This window comes from Oryx dammah, unplaced genomic scaffold (genome assembly GCF_014754425.2).
Source record: "Oryx dammah isolate SB20612 unplaced genomic scaffold, SCBI_Odam_1.1 HiC_scaffold_23, whole genome shotgun sequence".
In the NCBI taxonomy this organism is placed as follows: Eukaryota; Metazoa; Chordata; class Mammalia; order Artiodactyla; family Bovidae; genus Oryx; species Oryx dammah.
The window spans coordinates 51,332,438-51,354,831 of record NW_024070207.1 but is presented as its reverse complement, the minus strand read 5'-3'; the positions used below and the strand labels follow the sequence as shown (position 1 = coordinate 51,354,831).

The 22,394-nt window shown below is 40.3% G+C and overlaps 1 protein-coding gene across 14 annotated transcripts in view; it reads right to left on the bottom strand.

The window, feature by feature from the left end:
- Positions 1-15,851, bottom strand: part of FMR1 (FMRP translational regulator 1) — a 40,466-nt gene extending 24,615 nt beyond the window's left edge. For 12 of the 14 annotated variants that reach the window (XR_005725336.1, XM_040265413.1, XM_040265406.1 and 9 more), the window contains exons 1-3: positions 15,560-15,821; positions 5,104-5,156; positions 913-1,006 (exon numbers count right to left, since the gene is read on the bottom strand). Coding sequence is in view for 12 of the 14 variants with exons in the window: in XM_040265413.1 (XP_040121347.1) it covers positions 913-1,006; positions 5,104-5,156; positions 15,560-15,610 (198 nt within the window). In the remaining 2 variants the exon portion in view is untranslated. Of the gene's footprint in view, positions 1-912; positions 1,007-1,493; positions 1,580-5,103; positions 5,157-15,559 lie in introns of those variants that run through there. The other 2 variants (XM_040265404.1, XM_040265415.1) reach the window with 2 other exon arrangements.
- Positions 15,852-22,394: the final 6,543 nt, after the last annotated feature.

The window sequence follows — 22,394 nt, the reverse complement described above, 5'->3', positions numbered from 1 at the left end:
CTTATTCACAATGGCTCTAATATTAACTCTCCTCACTACAACAGGAACCTGTTAAAGGCTGGGGCCTCTTCTGTTTCACTGCACCATCTGTACCCAGCACAGAAAATAAGAATTCAAGGACCTAGCACACCTCACCTGACCTGCACAAATGGATTCTTAACTGCTTCCATCATACTGAAAATAAAACTGCTACCATTAACAACGCATTGTGGAGAAGAGAAGCACCTTAAAATGGAGTATGTGCAGGGGGGCGAAGAAGAGGATACTACACAGACCAACTACAACATAAAGCCGACTCCAAGTGCCTGAAGTCTCACAAAAATTTTCAGTGGCTAGAGAAATCACAATCTTCTTGTCAACGTGTTACATCTCCATAGCACCTTTTGGTCAGACATTACTGGGGCATAAGCAGTTGGTTCATAGCATCTCCTGTGAAAAGATATTTTACCTATAGGTGTACATACTAAAACTCGTAGATGAGTTTTTAAAAATATCCCAGAAGGCTTTATTGCTACTTAAAGAAATCCTAAGATGCTGCTCTACTGAAAGGCATGGTTTTTTTCCTAACCCATGTTGCCTAAAATGGGGACATGGTTGTAAACTAACAATATATTATTCAAGCAAGATTCAGAAATTGAGGAAATGGGGAAAAGAAATCCTAGGGGACAAGGGAAATCAGTGGTGACTTTCCAAGCTGTGCCTTGAATGCTGTTCAGGCAGCCACATTTCAGCATCAATAATGTATTATGTCAAATCATTACTAGGATGGTGCAGTCAAAAGCCTATTTGCATAAGAGCTATAATTCTCAAGGTAGACTGAAAAGCATTAAAGACAAGGGATACAAAAGGCGCAAACAAGTTAAATGTTCCCAGTTCTTCAGTGCTTAATAACTTGATGGTGGGGAGACTTACCTCTACTTCATCGCTTTCATTTATATCTTTATTATAACCCACAGGTGGTGGGAATCTCACATCATGGAATGGAATCTGCCTGTCTGGCTGCCAGCTGCAAATAAGCAAACACAATTATTTAACATGTTTTCTGGTTTAATGGAAGGGATGACTATGCTGCCATCAACCTTTGGTTAAGTGTGACCCTTTGTTTTTCTAGTTTAAAGAAGCAAATGCTTTAAAACTGTCAGTGTTTCACTGAGTGGGGGCATAATGGTAATATAGAGACATTTCAACAAAGTCTGCATGCAACACAGCAGCCTTGTAGTTCTATTTGGAGTATTTCTCTAAACACAATAGATCAACATTACAACTTAACAAGTCTTTCTTCCAATAATTTCAACTTCTAAGAATTCAGGCCACGACAGCAATTTCCTTTGGGGCTTAAATACGTTAGTATCAGTATGTTAGTAATGTCATCACCATACTTCTACTTGCAAAGGAATTTTAACCACATTCCAACAACCACAGAAACTGGTCTTAATGCCCTCTAATTTCCAAGCAAAACGGGGCGGTCAGCACATTAGCAATTCACAACTCACTTTTCCCCCTTTAAATTTTAGATCCCGCGAGGTGGTCAACTCTTGCCATGGATAGCTGGCTGCTGATCAGTTTGACGTACCAGCATGCACTGGACAGGTGGGGTCTCCTAAACCACAGAAACCCAATGGAGACAGCCTACAGGAGTTCAATAAGTTGCCTATGTTTTTTTCATTTAAAGTTATATGGAACAATTTTGAAAACACCAAATTATTCTTTTAAATCACGATGATATGAAATATTAAAAGATAACCTCTGCAAAACGCTGGCAGATTCAACTGCTAGAGCAGTCATTTCTGGGTTTTCTGTTAAAGGGCTTTCTTAGTAAAATCCTATCAAGAAATGTGCTATTTCTTTTGGGGGATTTTTTTTTTATATTCTATTATATAAGACAGCAAGGTAAAGAAGTCAGAATTTGTGGAAATCTGATTCGGGCCTATGTTACACTGCACCTATTTTCTGCATTATTATAAACCCTTGAAAACTCTGCAACTTAAAAAATATATATCTTCAGGGAATTCCCTGGCGGTGCAGTGGTTAGCACTCGTCTCTCTCACTGCTGGGAGCCTAAGTTTGATCTCTGGTTGAGGAACTAAGATCCCACAAGCCGTGCAGTGTGGCCAAAAACAACAACAAAAAAGTGTCTTTACTGCATAAAAACTTTTTTTAATATACTTATTGAAATTAGTGACCAATGTTACAGATAAACATATATATCACAGATTCATTGCTAAATTTTATTTGTAAAGCATGTAGTAATACATAATTTTCTTCATTCCAAAGAAGGAAGAATTATTTTAAGGATACAGAGATTAAAATTCAAATTCTTTTTTTTAAATGTGAAACATAGAAGACAAAAAGAAGATATCTAAATTAATGTGGTATTATAGGAGTTTATGACTGAAAAGAAAGAAAGGATATAAGCTGACATTTTATAAAACATCAGGTTCGTTTTTATATGCTTGCTTTACAAAAATTAGAAAACAAAAAGGAAATGCAAGGGAGTGCAAAGACACTACTTTGGTAGGGACCTATCAAATCCTGGTGACATGCTCAAACCCAGTGTTGAATCGTACACAGAGTACACAAACACAAGGAAAAAGTTGATCTATTTCAAATTCCCAGCATGACAGTAAGAGAAACTTGTATACAACTATGGTACAGGAGAGAACTAGAAGGTCCAAAGACAAAATAATTTTAAGTTTATAGTAGAAATATGATTGAAAACATATGAGAACTGATCACTGTGAAAACTAGAAACCAGACACATTCTTAAACGCATAGAGGAAATAAGAGTATTTGCTTAATAACTTAAAAGAGTAGCAAATAAAGAAGACTCTCCTTTTTTGGAAAATAGTGTTTACCTCATGATGGAAGCAAGCAGATAAAGGGTGTAAAGAAAAAAATTCCTCTCCAAGTTATTAAAGATTCCTCTGTTAGAGGCATGATGCTGTTATCCAGTCTATAATGCATGGATAATCATGTAATGAAGCAGATTCTGAAACTTTTGGCTCTATGTATTCAAAGAAAGGTATTCTATTACCCAAACTTGTATTTTGGACCAAGACCATTTGTCTAGAACTGAAAATATGGTTGGATACTCAATCTTTTTATCTCTGTCCCCTTAAATTTTAGGCATCCGAGACTACTACAGTTGACCCTTGAATAACTCGGAGGTTAGGGCCACTAACTTACTCTCTGTGCAGTCAAAATCCATGGATAACTTATAGTCAACTTTCCATATCCAGAGTTCCTCTGAATTTGTGGTTTGTATCATGGATTCAAATGACTCTGATTCGTGTACTACTGTAGGATTTACTACTGAAAAAAATCCACATACAACTGGTCCTACACAGTTCAAACTCATGACCCTTGGTCAAGGGTCAACTGTACTTTGTCCTATTGGTAGCTAAAAGATCCTGCTAACATTCTATTTACACCATGTCTTGGTCAGATACTGTATTTTAACAGATTTATTGAGATATAATTCACATAACCCTATAAGCCATCCACTGAAGTATACATACAAGTCAATGACTTTAAGTAGATTCATAGATATGTGCCACCATTACCAGGGATTTCCCTGGTAGCTCAGTTGGTAAAGAATAAACCTATAGTTCAGGAGACCCAGGTTTGATTCCTGGGTGGGGATGATCCCCTGGAGAAGGACATGGTTAATGCACTCCAGTATTCTTGCCTGGAAAATCCCACGGACAAAGGAGCTTGGCAGGCTACAGTTCATGGGGTTGCAAAGAGTCAGACACAACTTAGCAACTAAACCACCACCATTACCAGTGAATTTTAGAACATTTTCATCACTTCAGAAAGAAATCCCGTATTCTTTGGCTATGGCTCTCCACTCCCACCAGTCCCAAGCAACCACTAATTTATATATTTTCTCTATAGACTTGTAATCTGTTTTTGATACACTACTAACTTCTCTAAATGCCAAAGAACTGATGCTTTTGAACTGTGGTGCTGGAGAAGACTCTTGAGAGTCCCTCAGACAGCAAGAAGATCAAACCAGTCAGTCCTAAAGGAAATTAGTCCTGAATATTCAATGGAAGGACTGATGCTGAAGCTCCAATACTTTGGCCACCTGATGCGAAGAGCCGACTCATTGGAAAAGACCTTGATGCTGGGAAAGATTGAGGGCAGGAGGAGAAGGGGGCGACACAGGATGAGATGGCTGGATGGCATCATCGACTCAATGGACATGAGTCTGAGCAAACTCTGGGAGACAGTGAAGGGCAGGGAAACCTAGCATGCTGCTAGTCCGAAGAGTCGGACATAACTAAGCAACTGAACAACAATTAATTTCTCTTGTTAAGTAAAAAACAAACATTGTAACTGTTGACCATCCCTGAGAGTTCAGTAAAATCCTAAGATCACGATCACATCTATGGGTTTGGCAAAGGAGTTTATACGTACTTTAGAATCTTGAATAGCTACTCTGAAAATAGCTTATTAACAGCATTCAAAAAATTTAGTCAAGAGACCTGTCTCCCCAATAAGATGTTAAACATCTATTTCTACTATTGATGCCTTTGTACATACAGCTAATGTGCCTAGGCCTCTAAGTATTTTTATGTACTCATTTAACAGTAAACAGAAAAGATCAGTTACTGCTATCGATGATTTTAAATATATGAAATAGATAAAAAATGTTAATAGGCAAACATAATTATTTCCAATAAAATATACCAAAGGACTAAAACTATCAGTTTTAGATTTAACATTACAAAACTCACATCAACTTTCCCAATGGATTCCCATGAATCCATTCACTTTCATCTTTAAATATTTACAAATATCTCTATTCAAACTCTCAGTTACTAGCACAGAACAATCTGGTTTCTTCGTTCACATTCAAAGGAACTGAGATGTAAGGGTCAAGATTATACAAAAGGAATCTCCGAGGTCATTAGCAGGAACAGTCATTCCATTGGTTTAATACTGAATTGTTCACGAACTTCCTGGTCAGTAACATGAAGATCCATTCCTGAAAAACACTCAAACTAGACTTGAATTTTTCTAAATGAGGAGTAAAAGGAAAAATTAGTACAGAATGTTAAAAGAACCTAAATATTAAAATTATATCAAGACACTTACTTGTTTTCAAATGCCACTGTTATTGAATCTTCATGAACATCTTTTACAAATGCCTATTAAAAAAACACAGTTAAATTAATTTCTAAGCTTAAATATCATTTTTGTTTTTAGTTACACTTTACAGCAACAAAAATATTTTATGTTTAACAACAGAATGAAGCTTCAAGTAGAAGTTTGTTAGTTTGCGAGGCTCACTCATTCATGAATCACATCTGTATTTATTTACATACCTACAACGCGCTAGGCCCTAGGAATACTGATTATTTAAAATAGAGGAAAAAGAATTGCTCTAGAGTTCAACGTCTAATAGGAGAAAGACAGATAAGTAAACTGAAAATTACAATGCAAAGCTGAAGGTATACTTTAGATTAAAAATATTAGAAACTAAGAAACTTGTTACAGAACTATATACCAGTCAGTATAGATCTGTTATAACGTATCTTTTTCTCCTTAATACAATTTTAGGAGAATACAATAGTAAGTAACTAAATATAATCTCAAATCTACGTGAACACAAGTACACTAAGTTCTCTTTAACAATATGCTGCTAATACCACTAAAAAGTCCAATTACCAGAGTTTAATTAACTTCTCAATCTCACAGGCACTTGGTGGAAAAAAATAGTAATATAAAGTACAGAAGTTTAAATCTTTTAAATCTGATGACGCAATTGCTAATAATCTGCAAAAAGACATAACAGAAGTAATAGCTAATTATCAAGAAATCTTTAATCAGCATGTTGTCCCTAATTCTATAAAATGACATAACAAGATAGCTATCAAGAATTCTTTAATCAGCATGCTGTCTTTAATTCTATAAAATTAAGTTTTTAATAGGTACAGGAAAGGAGGCTTTGTTTTTTGTTTTGACAATTAGAGGAGTAGGATAAAGGATAAAGAAACCCAAGGGGCTTTTTATATCTTAATTCATTTCAAAATGGTTTTAGAGATTTCAGCTTCTTACTCCAGTGTGTTCTGGGTATGTCTCTGTACTTTTGTGGTTTCTCCCTGTCTACAGGATTATGGTCAAACTCCTCCGGCTATAGAAGGCCTGTGGTGACCGGAGGTGAGCATTTTTGAAGGCTGTAACCCGGAAATGGCAACCCACTCCAGTACTCTGCCTGGAGAATCCCATGGAGGGAGGAGCCTGCTAGGCTACAGTCCATGGGATCGAAAAGAGTCGACACGACTGAGTGACTTCACTTTTAACCCAGCAATGCTAAACTACTTGGGCCTCTCTTCCTGCCTGCCTGCTGTCCTTCCCCTCTTTTCACTGAGCTATCTCCTATGGGTTTTATTTCAGTTCAGATGTCACCTCCTATGGGAAAACCCAGAAGACTAAGTTCAATTTCACCTTCTAACTTCTTAGAGCATTTTACCAGTATCCCCCACTATAAACTACCCTACTAGAGTATTTTGCCCATTTTCGTACCAAAGGCAAGCTTCCTGAGGGTGTCTTTTATTTACGGTTGAACTTCAAAGTATCCATTAAGGGTTCACTGAATAGTTATTATCATGGATCACTGCCTAAAGGGTTCTTATCCTAGCCTCCAGAAGAAAAGGTATTTGTGTGGTTTGAGGGGGTGGAGCTGGGTGGGGATGCTGATCAGGGAAGACAAATAGAAGAGGCTGAGGTTCCTGTGCAGCAGGCCTAAATGGGCAGTGGAAACAAAGGCTCAGGCCTGGAGAAACAGCTAGGGGTGTGGTAGGAATAAATCCTCTGTGGAAAGGAAGTCAAGACAATTCAATGGGCCCGCCCCCCCCCCCCCCCCCCCAACAGTGCTTTCAACAAATGGTGCTGTGGGACAATTGGATTATCCCCTCGCAAAAGAATAAATTTTGGCCTAACCTTATACCATATACAAAAATCAAAGACTTAAAGGTTAGAGCTAGAACTATACAACTCTTAGAAGAAAATATAGTAGTAAATCCCCCTGACTTCAGATATTGGGAAGATAGCTAGCTTGGAGTAAGACCCTTCTTTAACTTCTCTATGTATCCTCAGTAATTGGCACAATTTCTGGTATACAGTAGGTGCCCAATAGATGAGTTAAACAAATGATTCAATGCAAATATCTTGGTAAACAAATACATCATCAAAGGCCAGAAATTAAAGCATTGTTTAAAAACTAAAACTTCCCAAAATATCAAATTAAAACATATCAGTCAAGTATTAAATAGCTGTGAGAAGTCACTTCAGTCGTGTCCAACTCTATGCGACCCCATGGGCGGTAGCCCACCAGGCTTCTCTGTCCATGGGATTCTCCAGGCAAGAATACAGGAGTGGGATGCCATTTCCTTTTCTATTAAATAGCTGCTCCTAAGAAAAACAATGGCAAGTAAGACAGGGCTCTGGAAACCATTTACAGTTGACCCTTGAACAACACAGGTTTGAACTGTGAGGATCCACTTACACATGGACTTTTTTCCAGTAAGTATAGTACCCATATTTTCACTTCATAGACATTTAAATTATCTAAAGGCGGGGGCAGGGTTTATGTTCAATTAGAGGTCACAATATGTAGAATCAAAAGAACTTGGGTTTGAGTCCCGATTCTGTCCAAGCTGTTTCACCTTCCTGCCTTTGGGTGAGTCATTTATCAACTGCTTTTGGTACCCTAGTCCCAGTGTCCAAGGGTTGACTGTACACTGAACCTAAACAGAGACACCAAACTCCTATAATTATGCTGTAAAGAATAAAGCAAAGCTATGCTAAAAGAAAGTTTCTTTGTAAGATCAAGGTGGACTGTAATGGAACCTAGGTGTTCTGCTATATCCAAGATGCCTAAATAATTATTTCTAAATTAAACATATGTCTGTATTTTTACAGTTCTTCATTTCAAGTGGGGGGAATTCACATTTTCTTCCTATCATTTTGATATTGCTTATTTTCCCTCAGCTATATTTAAATCACACACATTTTCAACAGAGTGTTGAGAACTCTAGTTAAATACTGACCATGATATCTTAGAATATACTAGAGATTTCATAAGGGCGGATGCCCCCACTGCTTTAAGGAGTTTGCCTCACTATTACTATACAACAGAAAGGCTTGATTTTGAGTAAAGTTGGAGGAACTGGAGATTTAGTTTTCTAAAGTAAAATTAGCTTTTTAGTTTTAGTAATTAGTTTTCCACAAATTACAAAGAAAGGGAGAACAGGGCCCCCCTGCCCTCAATTTCTCCCGTCTTGACAATGATGGCTAATACCAAATTAACAATTTGCTTTTTGAGGGTGGGACTTCTATTAGGAGCTAATCCCTTATTTACCAAAAAATGTCATGGCCTCTGTCTTCATCCTTGTCTAAAGTTTTATGTTTGCATGTCACGGCAGTAACAAATATTAGTTCCTTACTGTATATTATGGGGCTTTCCAGGTGGCTCTAGCGGTACAGAACCTGCCTGCCAATGCAGGAGACGCAAGTTCCATTCGTGGGTTGAGAAGATCCCCTGGAGGAGGGCATGGCAACCCAATTCACTATTCTTGCTTGGAGAATTCCATGGACAGAGGAGCCTGGTGGGCTACAGTCTATAGTGTTGCAAAGAGTCAGACATAATTGAAGTGACTGAGCATGCACACACTGTATACTAAATGCTGAAAATGTTAAGTCCTTTAGTCAGCTAAGAGAACCTTGTTACAGCTGGGTGAAGATTTGTTCTCACTAAATCAGGTGTCTTTCCAATACTACTACCCTTGTCTAAACTGTGCTACTGTTCACTACAGAAGCTGCTGGTCATATATAAATATATCTATTTAATAAAGTACAAGTAAATAAAATTAAAAATCAGTCTCTGAGTTATACTTGCCACATTTCAAGTGCTCAAAAGCCACACATGGCTTAGTACCTACTGCAGAGGACAGCACAGGGAGAGCACACTACATCATCACAGATGGACAGATCTGTGGACAGCACTGATTTCCCCACTTCGAAATTTGGGGGAATGATTTCAAATCCATGTTGAAAGCACTCTGAAAGTTTGTCTCATTATTTCACCACTACATTTTAATTTTTTTTTCTATTTGCAAAAAAAATTTTGTACAGTTTAATCACACTCATTCACCGCATTTGCCTATTTCCTAAAATTAAACATTCCTTCAAAGGAGGAAGATCTGCAATGGTTGTGACTATTTAAAAAAACAAAAACAGCTCTCAAAGATTTTAAGAACAATTCCAGATATACAGTGTCAAAAATGGCTTAAGCAATCATCACAGCCTACCAGGGCCACTGCCTTCGAGTTAATGAGGCTTATCTATATATGGATGTTTGCATGACTGTTTCAAAAACCACTCATTTTTAGTGGAATAAAATAAACTCATAGGTTACCTCTGCTTCACACACTCGCCAAGCACAAAGGTCTCCTGTAACTTCAGAGGCCTTTTGCTAAAATTCCAACAAAGGTCCCAATTTTCTGTTTCTCATCATACTTTCTCCAATAACTCTTTTTGGCCCTGCTCCTCCCTTATCCCAATAATCATGTCCTTTCCTTCCCTGGCTGCCCGCAGAGCACTATTACCCCACCCACCAACGTGGAAAACTAAGGTTGGTTGCACTCTCTACCTATCCACACATCAAAGCTGATGAGACGATAGGTTGAGGGAATTTCTGTGGGGTTGGTTACCAAAGAAGGCAACTGAAAGGGTTTGAATGAATACAGGAAGAGAGTTGCATGGAACTGGATGAGAACTAGGGCTCTTACAGGAGTTTTCTCTAATGAGAATCATCATTGCACTACATGAGCTGTCTTCAGTGATAATGTAATAGCTGTTCATTGCTAGTCAGTGGCTTACACTGAAATTTCTCTACAGTCACCTCTCTCATGTTTGTGAGAAGAGTTTGCCAAGGAGTGAGGTGTAGTGGGAGAGTAAAAGTTCACTGAAATGGGGACAGTAAACTTGGTGGTTAAGTGTTCTGCTGTGGGGACTTTCCTGGAGGTCCAGGGGTTAAGACTCCATGCTTCTATAGCAGGGGGCCCACATTCAAGTCCTGGATGGAGAACTAAGATCACACATTCGTCTATGGCCAAAACAAATAAATAAACGCAAACAACAACAACAAAGAAAAGAGCCTTTGAGGAAAAACAAAACAAAAACGAGTTTTGCTGTGAATGAGAGCTAAGTTCAAAATCTTGATTCTATGACTTAACAGCTGTGGGACTCTCCAAGAAGTGGTCTCTGGGCCTTGTCTGCCTTGTCTGTGTAAGTAAGGAATGGATACAGAACCGGACTTGCTGTCTGCTGTCGTGAATAAAGAAATCACACATGTCTAGTGCTTAGCATGAGGCCTAACACATAGTTGGCACTAAGTAAGTTACAGGTAAAGCAGAGAAGGGCATATTTTATAAAAGATGCAAAGCCATCAACACTCTTGCACTTGAGAAAGTTACATCTCAAAAAATCATACTTTTAAAAAAGATATTAAAACTTAGGACAGAAAAGGAAAAGGATATTTCCTCAAAGATACTAAGTACTAACAGGTAGTTTAGACTTTCAGAAGAAAAAAGTGACAAAAACCTTTGGGGTTTGAGAAACTGCTAAAAGTACAGTTAAAGACAAGACACCCAAAGCAACTATACTTCAAAAACAAAAACAAAAAAAGACAGACACAGACTTATTAGGGGGAATAAACACAAAATCCAAAAAAAAATCATTATGGGATCCCACCCACCTTACTGGCAACTGGGCCAAAGAGGCAATCATAACATGATACTAGCCAAAGTGTGTCATGACTAGAGTTATCTAATTCCAACATCACATCACCCAGACTGATGAAACCAAAAGAAAGTCTGTCCCCATTTCAGTGAACTTTTACTCTCCCGCTACACCTCACTCCTTGGCAAACTCTTCTCACAAACATGAGAGAGGTAACTGTGTAGAGAAATTTCAGTGTAAGCCACTGACTAGCAATGAACAGCTATTACATTATCACTGAAGACAGCTCATGTAGTACAATGATGATTCTCATTAGAGAAAACTTAAAAGCATTGCAAAATATCCCTCCTCAAGAAAATCTGTAGGAGATGACAAGGACATATGAAATCTGATAAAATATGATTCAAAGCCAAGGCTTCACATACAAAGTGAGTTATTACTTTACCACCCTTTGAATGTGGGCGCTAACAACATATGAGAATGAACAACGGAGAGGGCAAAGTACAATAAAACTCATCAACAATTCTTCCAACCACAGTGCATGACTAGGAATACTTGACTTCATTTGGGCATTTACCACAAATTCTGAGGAAAATGCATTCTTTCTGGTTCACCTTGACCCAAAGACAACACACAGGTACAGAAAGAATAGTATGAAGTGAATTCTTAATTTTCCTGTGCCTATGTATTCTTTTGAATCCATCACTTCTTACCTGCTCCTAACGTAACAAAAGCAAATATTATAGGAAAATCAAAGATTTCAAACTTTATGTTCCTTTAATAGGTATTCACATGAAGAATTACAGTGTGCAGGAGTTACTAAAAAGGAAGCCTACACATAAACAGAGTATTTCATGATGTCATTGTATGAACTTATAGAATAATGCTGAACCTGCATATCTTACACCTCCTGCATTGGCATTCAGGTTCTTTACCATTAGTGCCACCTGTGAAGCCCAGAATAATATTAAGACAGTATTATAGTAACAATTACAATTTTTAAAAAGTACAAAAAAAAGGATACAGGATGCTTGGGGCTGGTGCACTGGGATCACCCAGAGAGATGGTATGGGGAGGGAGGTGGGAGGGGGGGTTCAGGATTGGGAACTCATGTACACCCGTGGGGGATTCATGTTGATGTATGGCAAAACCAATACAGTATTATAAAGTAAAATAAAGTCAAATAAAAAATTTTAAAAAATTAAATTTTAAAAAGTACAATGAAAATTTGAAAGTGAAATGTTAGTCGCTCAGTCACGTCTGACTCTTTGGGACCCCCATGGACTGTAGCCTGCTAGGCTCCTCTGTCCATGGAATTCTCCAAGCAAGAATACTGGAGTGGGTTGCCATGTCCTCCTCCAGGGGATCCGACCCAGGGATCGAACCTGGGTCTCTTGCATTGCAGGCTGATTCTTTACCGTCTGAGCTACCAGGAAATCCAATTCATTTCTTTAAGTTAAATTTCATTGCTTCAGGAAGTCAGAGTACCTCATCTCAAAGCCCCAATCTGACCCTTACTAGCTCTGACACTTAAGTAATAAGTCACCTACCTCATCTCTTTGTACATCTATGTCCTTAATCTATGACCTAAAATGGGAGTAACAATAGTACCTCATGGTTGTGGGAAGTGATTAAACAAATTTAAAAGAGGTAAAGCACCTAGAACAGTGCCTGGCACCTAGAAAGCTCTCAGTATCTGTTAACAGTTATGCTCGTAGTTTTGTCAGGAACCACATTCTCACAGTGGTCAGGAATCAGAAATCCAACTATTATAATACTGAATTTTACATTTAATTAATAATCTGTGGAGATTTTCAGAGTGCATGAGTATGAAGCTGGAAAATGCTCTATTCAAAAGTATAATAATGCTGCTTCCAAAACACTAAAAAGGGTGTTTAGACTGGGAAGAAAAAAAATGCAGTTGACCTAAAGCTGTACTTCCTTGAAATACAGAAGACTTCAGAGAAAATATGAAGAAAATGTTAATTTAAAAAATTTCCTCTTGATCATACATTTTTAGGCAGATGTCCTGATGATAAAGACCTTTTCAACATTCTTTGTTTAGGAGATGTTTTGTAAAAAAATTCTGTGAGGTATAATTCAAGTGTTCTCATGTCCTAAGTAACCTAGCCTCTATATGGTGTACTCATGACTTTTCCAAAGTCAAAGAAATACCTAAGCACAAAAATAGTGGCTCTGACAGTTACTAAATTTAACTTTCCAAGTTTTTAAGAATAAACACCAGAGGGAAAAACAGAAATGAGCTGTTATGATCTTAGGTTTAGATTTCATGGTTCTGTTAATTCTGAATCGGAAGTTTAAGTTACTTTTTTTTGAGAAAAAAACCTACCTGTTACCAGCATACATTCTATCCAGTTTATACTGCAAATTTGGACCATGTGCTCAGAAGACAGAGAACTGCACCTTCCAGTATGGCGGTTCTGGTAGGCAAATCAAAGTCTGAATTCAATTATACTGAAGTGGTTCGAGTTGTTTAGTTCCTTAAGCCTTTTCAATCTGGTGAACCTAGGTTTCTAATTTTTCGTAAATGTAACATTTCTCCGTAATAGTTCATTTTTTGTCTTTATTTCCCATCTTTTCTGTCATAACTCAAATCAGTATTGAGTCCTATAAGAATTTAAACTATTTTTCTATCAACACAGACCATTTGAGGTTTTCTTAAAAACAAAACCTAACTAAATAAGCATCTCAGCAATTTTTCTGCATGTTGTTTGTTCACCATTTAACATTTCCCCTCAAGGAACTAACAGACAACCCATTCCTTCTATTCACCTTCATATTAAGCAACTTTTGTTAAAAAAACAAAAAAGAGGGGGTGATAAAGAGGAGCGATAGAGGGAGTTTCTTAATATTCCAATCAGTTTGCAAGTAAAATCACAAAGCAAATCATAGGCTGCTGGAAGAGAACAATAAATCCTTCAAGACTAGGATGTACTTGCCCTCTATAGCAAGCAAACTCCACAATAAGAGTGATATCTGATCTAATATCACAGATCTATTAGACTACCGCTCCACCTTTAGCCCCTATTCATATTTATTATATTTAGCGTCCCAAATCTGGTGAGCAAAACTACCAACCTAGGAATCCCAGGGACAGCAGAGCCCTGGTGGGCTGCCGTCTATGGGGTCGCACAGAGTCAGACACGACAGAAGCGATTTAGCAGCAGCAGCAGCAGCAGGAAACAGAAGGGATCTACACAAACTAACCAGCAATAATTATGGATCATTGAAATAAATGCAACCAGAAACTGCAGAGTTAACTGGAAGAATTTTATATTGGTGAGACTTAGGAACAGAAATGCTGGGTTAAATTTTTCCTCCTTTTACAGCAAAAGATTTTATCATTTTGCTAAAAGCATGGAACAGTTTACATACTTTACTCACTTATGAAATATAATGCTCTTCAAATTTCTCCATGAAATAGGTAAAAACATATATAGTCAAGTCAGTGTTTATTTGCCTATACCTCATTTGAAACGTTTGTTTTTCTATGTAGATTTAAGAACGGCGCTTGGACACTGGCAATATTTAATTTCCACACTTTCTTCCATATGCACCTTCTGTTGCCAAAATCCTGTAGTAAGGTGGGACATCGCCCACCGAAGTTACAGAGAGACATTCAAGAGGGTACGAGGACTTACAGATTGCTAGATCTCCAGCAAGTATGAACCAACAGAGGCACTACCTGACATATGAAAATATTAAGCCTCTTTTTGAAAATGTAAGATATTAGTGAGATTTGAAATGTTGTAACTTTAAAAAAGCCTGTAGCAAAACCATGCATGCCTATTTAAAACCTCAACAATATAGTTAGCTGCAACATTACACGTTCAGAGAAGATAAGTCAAGCGCTTGAAGCACAAAACAATCATTTCCACTCACTTTAAAAAAATTCCATAGGAATGATATACGCTTAGTAAATTTCCTAAAGTTTCATGGCATATATCCAGGCCTTTGGAGGGTTAATTTTTTTTCTTAAGTAGCAGAGTTGCCAATGTTTTTAGACGCTGAAGCATCTGTATTCCAGAATTTCCCACATTTATAACGGGGGGGGGGTGCAAACATTCAAGATTACCAACTTCTTCAATCCATTACTCGGATATGTAAGGGTCTTCCTGAAACTTTTGAATCTAAAACCTCTTTTGAAATCCACAAAGAGAAGTCACTAATAATCAGTTGCCATTGTGATTTGGTACCAACTACAGCTTCTTACTACTCTTTCTTCACACCGCTCGCCCAGAACAGTGGAGCTCTCCGAAGTCCCAATGCTGGACCGGAAAAGAGAAGCCAAAGGAGAACGCAAACCCTCTTTGCAAGGCAGAAGGCGGCTTGACGGAAGCGCCCCCCGCTCCTCGGCAACTACCCACACGTCAGGCCCGGATCCCACTGGAAAAGGATATTTAAGAAAACAGAAATAAGCCTTCACCGTCACTTCGCGCGGATACTGGTGCTTCCCGCCCGGATCTCTTACCTGCTGTCGGCCCTCGCCCACCCCCAGCGCTCCCTGCTGGGGCTTGGCTCCCAAAAGGGCACCCTCTTTTCCTTGCTCGCTTCTCATTCCGACAGACGCTGGGGCCTCACACTGGAGAGGCAGTGGGGCTCGAGGGGTTTCCCAAAGGCCCGAAGTCCGGTCCTTCCCTCCCTCCCCAAGAACATCCCGCCGAGTGCGCCCCGGGCCCCGGGCGCGGCGCTCGCGAAGAGGGCTCCAGGCCTGCCTCCAGCCGAGGCTAAGAAGAAAAGGGAGGGAAAGCAGGGCGAAGATGGGGCCTGCCCTGGAGTCAAGTACCTTGTAGAAAGCGCCATTGGAGCCCCGCACTTCCACCACCAGATCCTCCATCTTCTCGTCCGCCCTGCTCGCTTCGGAAGCCCGCCCTCGAGAGGTGGGCTGCGGGCGCTCGAGGCCCAGCAGCCGCCGCCGCGCTACCGCACGCCCCCCGGCAGCGGCGCCGCAGTCACCGCTGCCGCCTGCGCTCGCCTCCGGCTCGCCGCCCGCTCCGAAGCAGCCCCTCACCGGAAGTGAAACCGAAACGGAGCCGAGCGCCTGACTGAGGCCGAAGGATCCAGCCGCTCCGCGTGTAAACAGTGAAACCGCGTCATGTGACCGACGCCGCCCCTCCCCCCGCGGGTTCGGCCCCTCGGCCCCGCCCTCTTTCTCCTGGCGGGCCCAGGAGCGCGCGCCTGCGCGATGCTCTGGACGGGCCAGCGGGGCCGGGCGCAACGTGAGGCGCGCGGGCTGGGCGTGCGCGGGCTCGGCGGCCGGCGGGAAGGCGGGAAGGGCGGCGACAGGTCGCACCGCTGGCCGAGGTCGCGCCTTTTGGCGTGGCCTGGCTCGGTCTTGAGCGCCCGTTCCGTTACTGGGGGCTGGGGGGTCAAGCCAAGGGCGTGTGAAAGGGCCTCCCGTAGCGAACAAGTGTGTTCGCTTCTCCAGATCTGGACTGGCTTGGGTCGGAGGTGGTTTTTGTTTTGTGGTTTTAAGTGGGGGAGAGCCTAATGGAGCTGGAGGTGGAGTGGGAGACAAGAATAGAGGTGAAAAATTAGATTGACGAAGACTTTAAACTAGTAACAGTGGCAACAGCGGTGACCGGGCTTGTGTGACCCTTAGAAGGTGAGAGTAACGCTCTCCCTTCCCCAGGAGATTTTGGGCCGCCCCGTGTGCTAGGAGGGGCAGTGGAGACCCAGCCCTGCCCCACGTACTCCCCTTCCCTCTATTCTATTTCATACCGTTTTGACACACGTTTAAAAAAATGCGCTAAACACTCGTTAATTTCTTTACAGTTAATTTCCCTACTGTTTCATGCCTACCACATGCCCGCCTTGCACCGGAGGTGACCTGTCTACAGGGGCCAGTGCACCTCTTTGTAGCTCTCCCCGCTTACCCCTCACAGTAGAACAAACCCTAAATTTTTCACATTTTGACTCTGCACCATGCTTGTATCCACCTCGACCTCAGTTTCCTTTTGAAGGCTTATATTCCACTGAGAAGTTTATTGAGCCTCTACCGTATGCCAGTGGAGAAGGAAATGGCAACCCGCTCCAGTATTCTTGCCTGGGAAATCCCACAGATAGGGGAGCCTGGCAGGCTGCAGTCCATGGGGTCTGAAAGAGTCAGACACGGCTTAGCAACTAAACGACTATGTGCCAGACGGCTTGCTGAGTGCTAGTGAAACATTGGTGAAAGAAAAAGTGAAAAAAAGTAAAGAAAAGACCACCTTCACTGAACTTGGAACCTAGATGAACATAAATTATCAGAAAAGAAAGTCTGGAGTGGCAGCTGTGATAAGGGCTGTGAAGGATAGGTACACCTATGATAGTGGTGCAGGACCCAGTGTGGGGTGGGGGAATGGTGGTCACAGCTGGGAAACGACTCCACCTGGAATGTGATCAGTGAGAGTTAACTGGCACCACTGAGTTGGTGGAGGCGGTTGAACTGCCCCAGGCAGATGCCCCAGAATGTGAGGCATCCTTGGGCCTCCAGTTCCCTTCCCAGCCCACTCCTGGCCAGAGCAGCCGCCTTGCCTCTGGTGGAGCTCCAGCATGAAAGCCTCAGATCAAGGCCACATTCCTTGAGGCCACATAAACAGGAGTGATTTGTTGAACTAGGGTTTCTGGAGTTGTCACAAGATGCGAAGATTCCAGTGCAGCTAAAAGAGACTATCACCGTTGACTGGATGGAAGCAGAGCAGAGCATCAGCCTTAATCCCGATATAATAAAGGGGGACAGATTGATATGGATGATTATAACTTCCACGTGTAGGATGTTGTTCAGTTTATTCCAGGCATTCAAATATTATCAGCTCTTCATAACCACTGCAAACAACACTAAACCTGGTGCTGTTCCCTGAAGCTCCGATGCACTTTCACGCCTTCATGTGTCCCAGTGTCTTGGCCCCCAGAAATCTTATTAGGGTTATCGGCTGGATTCCCATTAGCTTGTTTTTTGTATCTCAGGTGCAGAGAGTTTACTCTGCTCCACAATTCTCAGCACGTTGTCATCATCAGTCCCTGCAAGGCCCTTTTCTTACTTATATTGTTTTACTTTGGTTAAATTATTTGTCCTTGTCTTTCTCAATACCCACTCCCATTCTTCTTCTAGACACAAACTGCAATACGTTTGGTATGGATTCTTGATCATTTAAGACATGGGGTTTCGTGTATACCTTTTACACTTATGAAGATGGTCCTGGACTGTAAATCTCTTATTTCCCACTGTTTTCACTCAATGCTACATTCTTGAGCTATATCCACATTACTGCAATTTCCCTAGTGATGGGCGTCTAGGTTACTGCCAACTCCCTTATGTCACTTTGTGGTGAAAATCCTTGTGTGTGTCTTTATGAACCTTTGCAAGAACCACTTTTGTGCTCTTAAAGACTTTGTACATGCCTCCTGTTTCTCACTGTACTACTCAGCATATAGAAGGGACTGAGTCGATGTTGAAAGCTCACCTATGATGCTTAATGTACTATCATCACTTATTTACATTTCTGTTTTCTTTGTTGGACAGTGAGTGCCTTATGGGCAGGAGAGATGTCTTAGGTGTCTTTACGTCCCTGGCACATTCAGAGTGGTGGTTGATTTTAGGAAATCTTGGATGAATGAATTCATGCCTATCCTTTCTACCTCTATGTACTATGACTTGGTCTTTCCCAGTTAACTCTCAGTCTCAGCCTTGCTCTTATCTCTAGGTCCTTGAAATGCCCACTTTCAAGACAGCTCAGCTGAATTCAGACACGGGCTCAGTCCCACTCATGAACTTTTTACTCCCATATTCTTTCTCCCTGTCACTAGCAACCCCTTCTTCCAGGTGATTGCTCAGGCCTAAAACAGTCATTCTGACTCTCTTTCTCTCACGCATTGAATCCATCAGCAAATCTTTTCAGAGTCCACAACCTACTTCTCACCACTTGTGCTGCTAAAACCATGGTTCAAGTCCTTTTCCTCTTTTACCTGGATTATTTTAACAATTTCCCTGGTCTCCCTGCAGTCACTCTTAGCCTCTGTCTGTTCTCAGCACAGACATTGACCCTATTCAGGTGTCAATCAAGTCACTCTGTTATTCAAAACCTTCCAACTGCACCCTGAATCCCTCAGCATAAGGCCAAAGTCCTTATTCATTCTGGCCTCAGTGCCCTTCAGTCACTGGCCTCACTTATCTCCTCTGTCTCTCACCTTTTATCTCCTTTATCTCCATTCCAGCCATACTGGCTTCTTTGCTGTCTCTTGAAAACATCAGGTAAGTTCTGTCTTCTATCATTAAAATGTAAGTGAGAACAGAGATTTTTTTTTTTTTACTGCTGGTTCCCAGTGCCTATCACAGTGTTGGGAACATAGCACGTGCCTACTAAATATTTATGAAATGAATGAATCCATGTTGAGGATGTAGCTTGGCTCAAATCTGCTACTGTACTTATATTTACTCAATATGAGAACGATGCTTCAGCGCCTCTAGGCTTGCCTTGGCCCCTAGCTTCCATTAAATTGTTACCTGTTGTCTTTGCATTGATTTATTCTGTGTTATTTCCTGCTGCTTTGAAATTTGAGCCTTTTGAATGTTTTTCCTGCCTCAATCCCAACTGAGATACCCTTTGCCCTTTCCAACTCTTGAAATCCTATGTATTCTCTTGGACCCACCTAAAGCCTCACATTTTTCATGACACATTCTTTGACACATTCATCTTCATTCACTTCACTTTGACATCTTCTTTGAACTGGACATTAGGAAAAAAAATTAAATCATAGTCCTTATGTTTTAGAATAGTTTAAGATTTACAGAACCATTGAGCAGATAGTAAGAGAGTTCCTATATTGCTTCCCTGATACTTCCCTCCCAGTTTCCTCTATTATTCACAGATTGCATTACTGTGGTACATTTGTTATCACCAATGAGCCAAAATTGATTCATCTTATTAATCGAAGTCCATACATTAGTTTAAATGGACTTCCCTGTAGCTCTAACTGTAAAGAATCTGCCTGCGATGCAGGAGACCAGGATGTGATCCCTGGGTTGGGAAGATCCTCTGGAGAAGGGAAAGGCAGTCCACTGCAATATTCTTGCCTGGAGAATCACATGGACAGAGAAGCCTGGCGGGCTACAGTCCATGGGGTTGCAAAGAGCCAGACACAACTGAGCGACTAACACACACATGTACATTGGTTGTATAGTGTATGGGTTTTGACAAATGAATGATGTCATGTATCCCCCGTTATAGATTCATAGAGATAGTTCCACCATCCTAAAAATTACCTGTGCTTCACGTATGTATTCATCAGCTCAACCCCCTACTCTAGGCAACCACTGAACTTTTTACTGTCTCCATATACTTGCCGTTTCTGGTATGTCATAGAATGGGAATCATACAGTTCGGAGCTTTTCCACACTGGCTTCTTTCACTTAGCGATAGCATTTAAGGTTCCTCCATGCCTTTCATGATTTGATAGCTCATTTCTTGTTAGGGTTGAATAATATTCTGTTGTATGTATGTATCACAGCTTATTTATCCATTCGCCTATTGAAAGACATCTTGATTGCTAACAAGTTTTGACAGGAGTAGAGCTGCTATAAGCATCCATGTGTGCATTTTTGTGTGGATATGTGTTCAACTCATTTGGGTAAATGCGGTACCTAGGAGTGTGATTGCTGGATCCCATGGTAAGAGGATGTTTAGTTTTGAAGAAACTACCAAACTGTCTTCCTAAGTGGCTATGTCATTTTGCATTCCTACCAGCAATGAATGAGTATTCCTGTTGCTCCACATCCTCACCAGCCCAGCCTAACTTTTAGTGCTGTCAGTGTTCTGGATTTTGGCCATTCTAAGGGGTGTGCAGTGGAATCTTATTTTGTTTTAATTTGCAATTCCCTAATAGGGGCTTCCCTGATAGCTCAGTTGGTAAAGAATCCGCCTGCAATGCCTGAGACCCTGGTTCAATTCTGGGTCAGGAAGATCCCCTGGAGAAGAGATAGGCTACCGGTTCCAATATTCTTGGGCTTCCCTTGTGGCTAAGCTGGTAAAGAATCCACCCTGCAATGCGGGAGACCTGGGTTCAATCTCTGGGTTGGGAAATTCCTCTGGAGAAGGGAAAGGCTACCCACTCCAGTATTCGACTTTCACAATGACTTGACGATGTTGAGCATCTTTTTGTATGCTTGTTGTTATATGTATATCTTCTTTGAGAAGGTCTCTATTCAGATCTTTTGCTCATTTTTATTTTTTAATTAATTAATTTTAATAGGATAATTATTTTATGATATTGTGATGGTTTTTGCCATACATCAACATGAATCAGCCACAGGTATACAAGTGTCCCCCCCATCCTGAAGCCCCCTCCCACCTGCCTCCCCACCCTATCCCTCTGGGTTGTCCCAGAGCTCAGATCTTTCACTCATTTTTAAATTGGGTTGTTTTCTTATTGGTGAATATTAATAGTCCTTTGTATATTTTAGATACCAGCTCTTTTATCAGATCGTGTTTTCCAAATATTTTTTCCCACTTATGGCTTGTCTTTTCTTTCACCTATCTTTCACAGAGTAGAGTTTTTTCATTGAAAACTCCAACTTAATCAATTCTTTCTTTCATGGATTATGCTTTTGGTATTGTACCCAAAAAGTCATCAGCAAACCTAAGTTCACCTAGATCTTCGCCTTTGTCACCTTCTAGAAGTTTATAGTTTTGTGTTTTGCATTTAGGTCTCTGATCCATTTGTGTTACTTTTTGTGAAAGGTATAAGGTCTGTGGCTAGACTTATTTTTTGCATATGGATGTCTAATGATTTTAGCACCATTTTTTAAAAAAAGACTTGTTTTTCATTGTTTGCCTTTGCTCCTTTGTAAAAGATCATTTGACTATATTTGTATGGGTCTAATTCTGGTCTCTGTTCACTTCACTGATGTGTTTATTCTTTCATTAATACCACTGTCTTGATTACTGTTGCTTTTTAAAAATTAATTTTTATTGGCGTATAGTTGCTTTACAATGTTGTGTTAGTTTTTACTGTTGATTTAAAGTAAGTTTTAAAGTCAGTCCTCCAACTTTGTTCTTCAATATAGTTTGCTATTCTGAGTCTTTTGCCTTTCCATATAAACTTTAGAATCGGTTTGTCAATATCCACAAAATAACTTGGCTGTATTTTGATTGAGATCACACTTGAATCTATAGAACAAGTTGGGAAGAAGTGACAATTTATCAGTAATGAATCTTCCTATCCGTGAATGTGGAATGTCTCTGCATTTAGATCTTTGATTTCTTTCATCAAGGTTTTGTAGTGTTCCTCATTTAGATACTGTACATATTTTGTAAGATTTATACCTTAGTATCTCATTTTTTTTTTTGGTGCCGATGTGATATTGTATTTTTAATTTCAAATTCCAGTTGTTCATTGCTAATATATGAATCTCCCTTTAACCACTGCTTTTGCTATATCCCATAAATATTGATAAGTTGCATTTTTTTCATTAGTTCAAAATATTTAAGTTTCTCTTGAAACTTCTTTTACCCATGTGTTGTTTAGAAGTGTGTTGTTTAATCTCCAAATATTTGGGGATTTCCCAGTTATCTTTCTGTCATTGATTTCTAACTTCATTGTTAGAAACTTGTTAGAAACATTGTTAGAAACTTGTTAGAAAC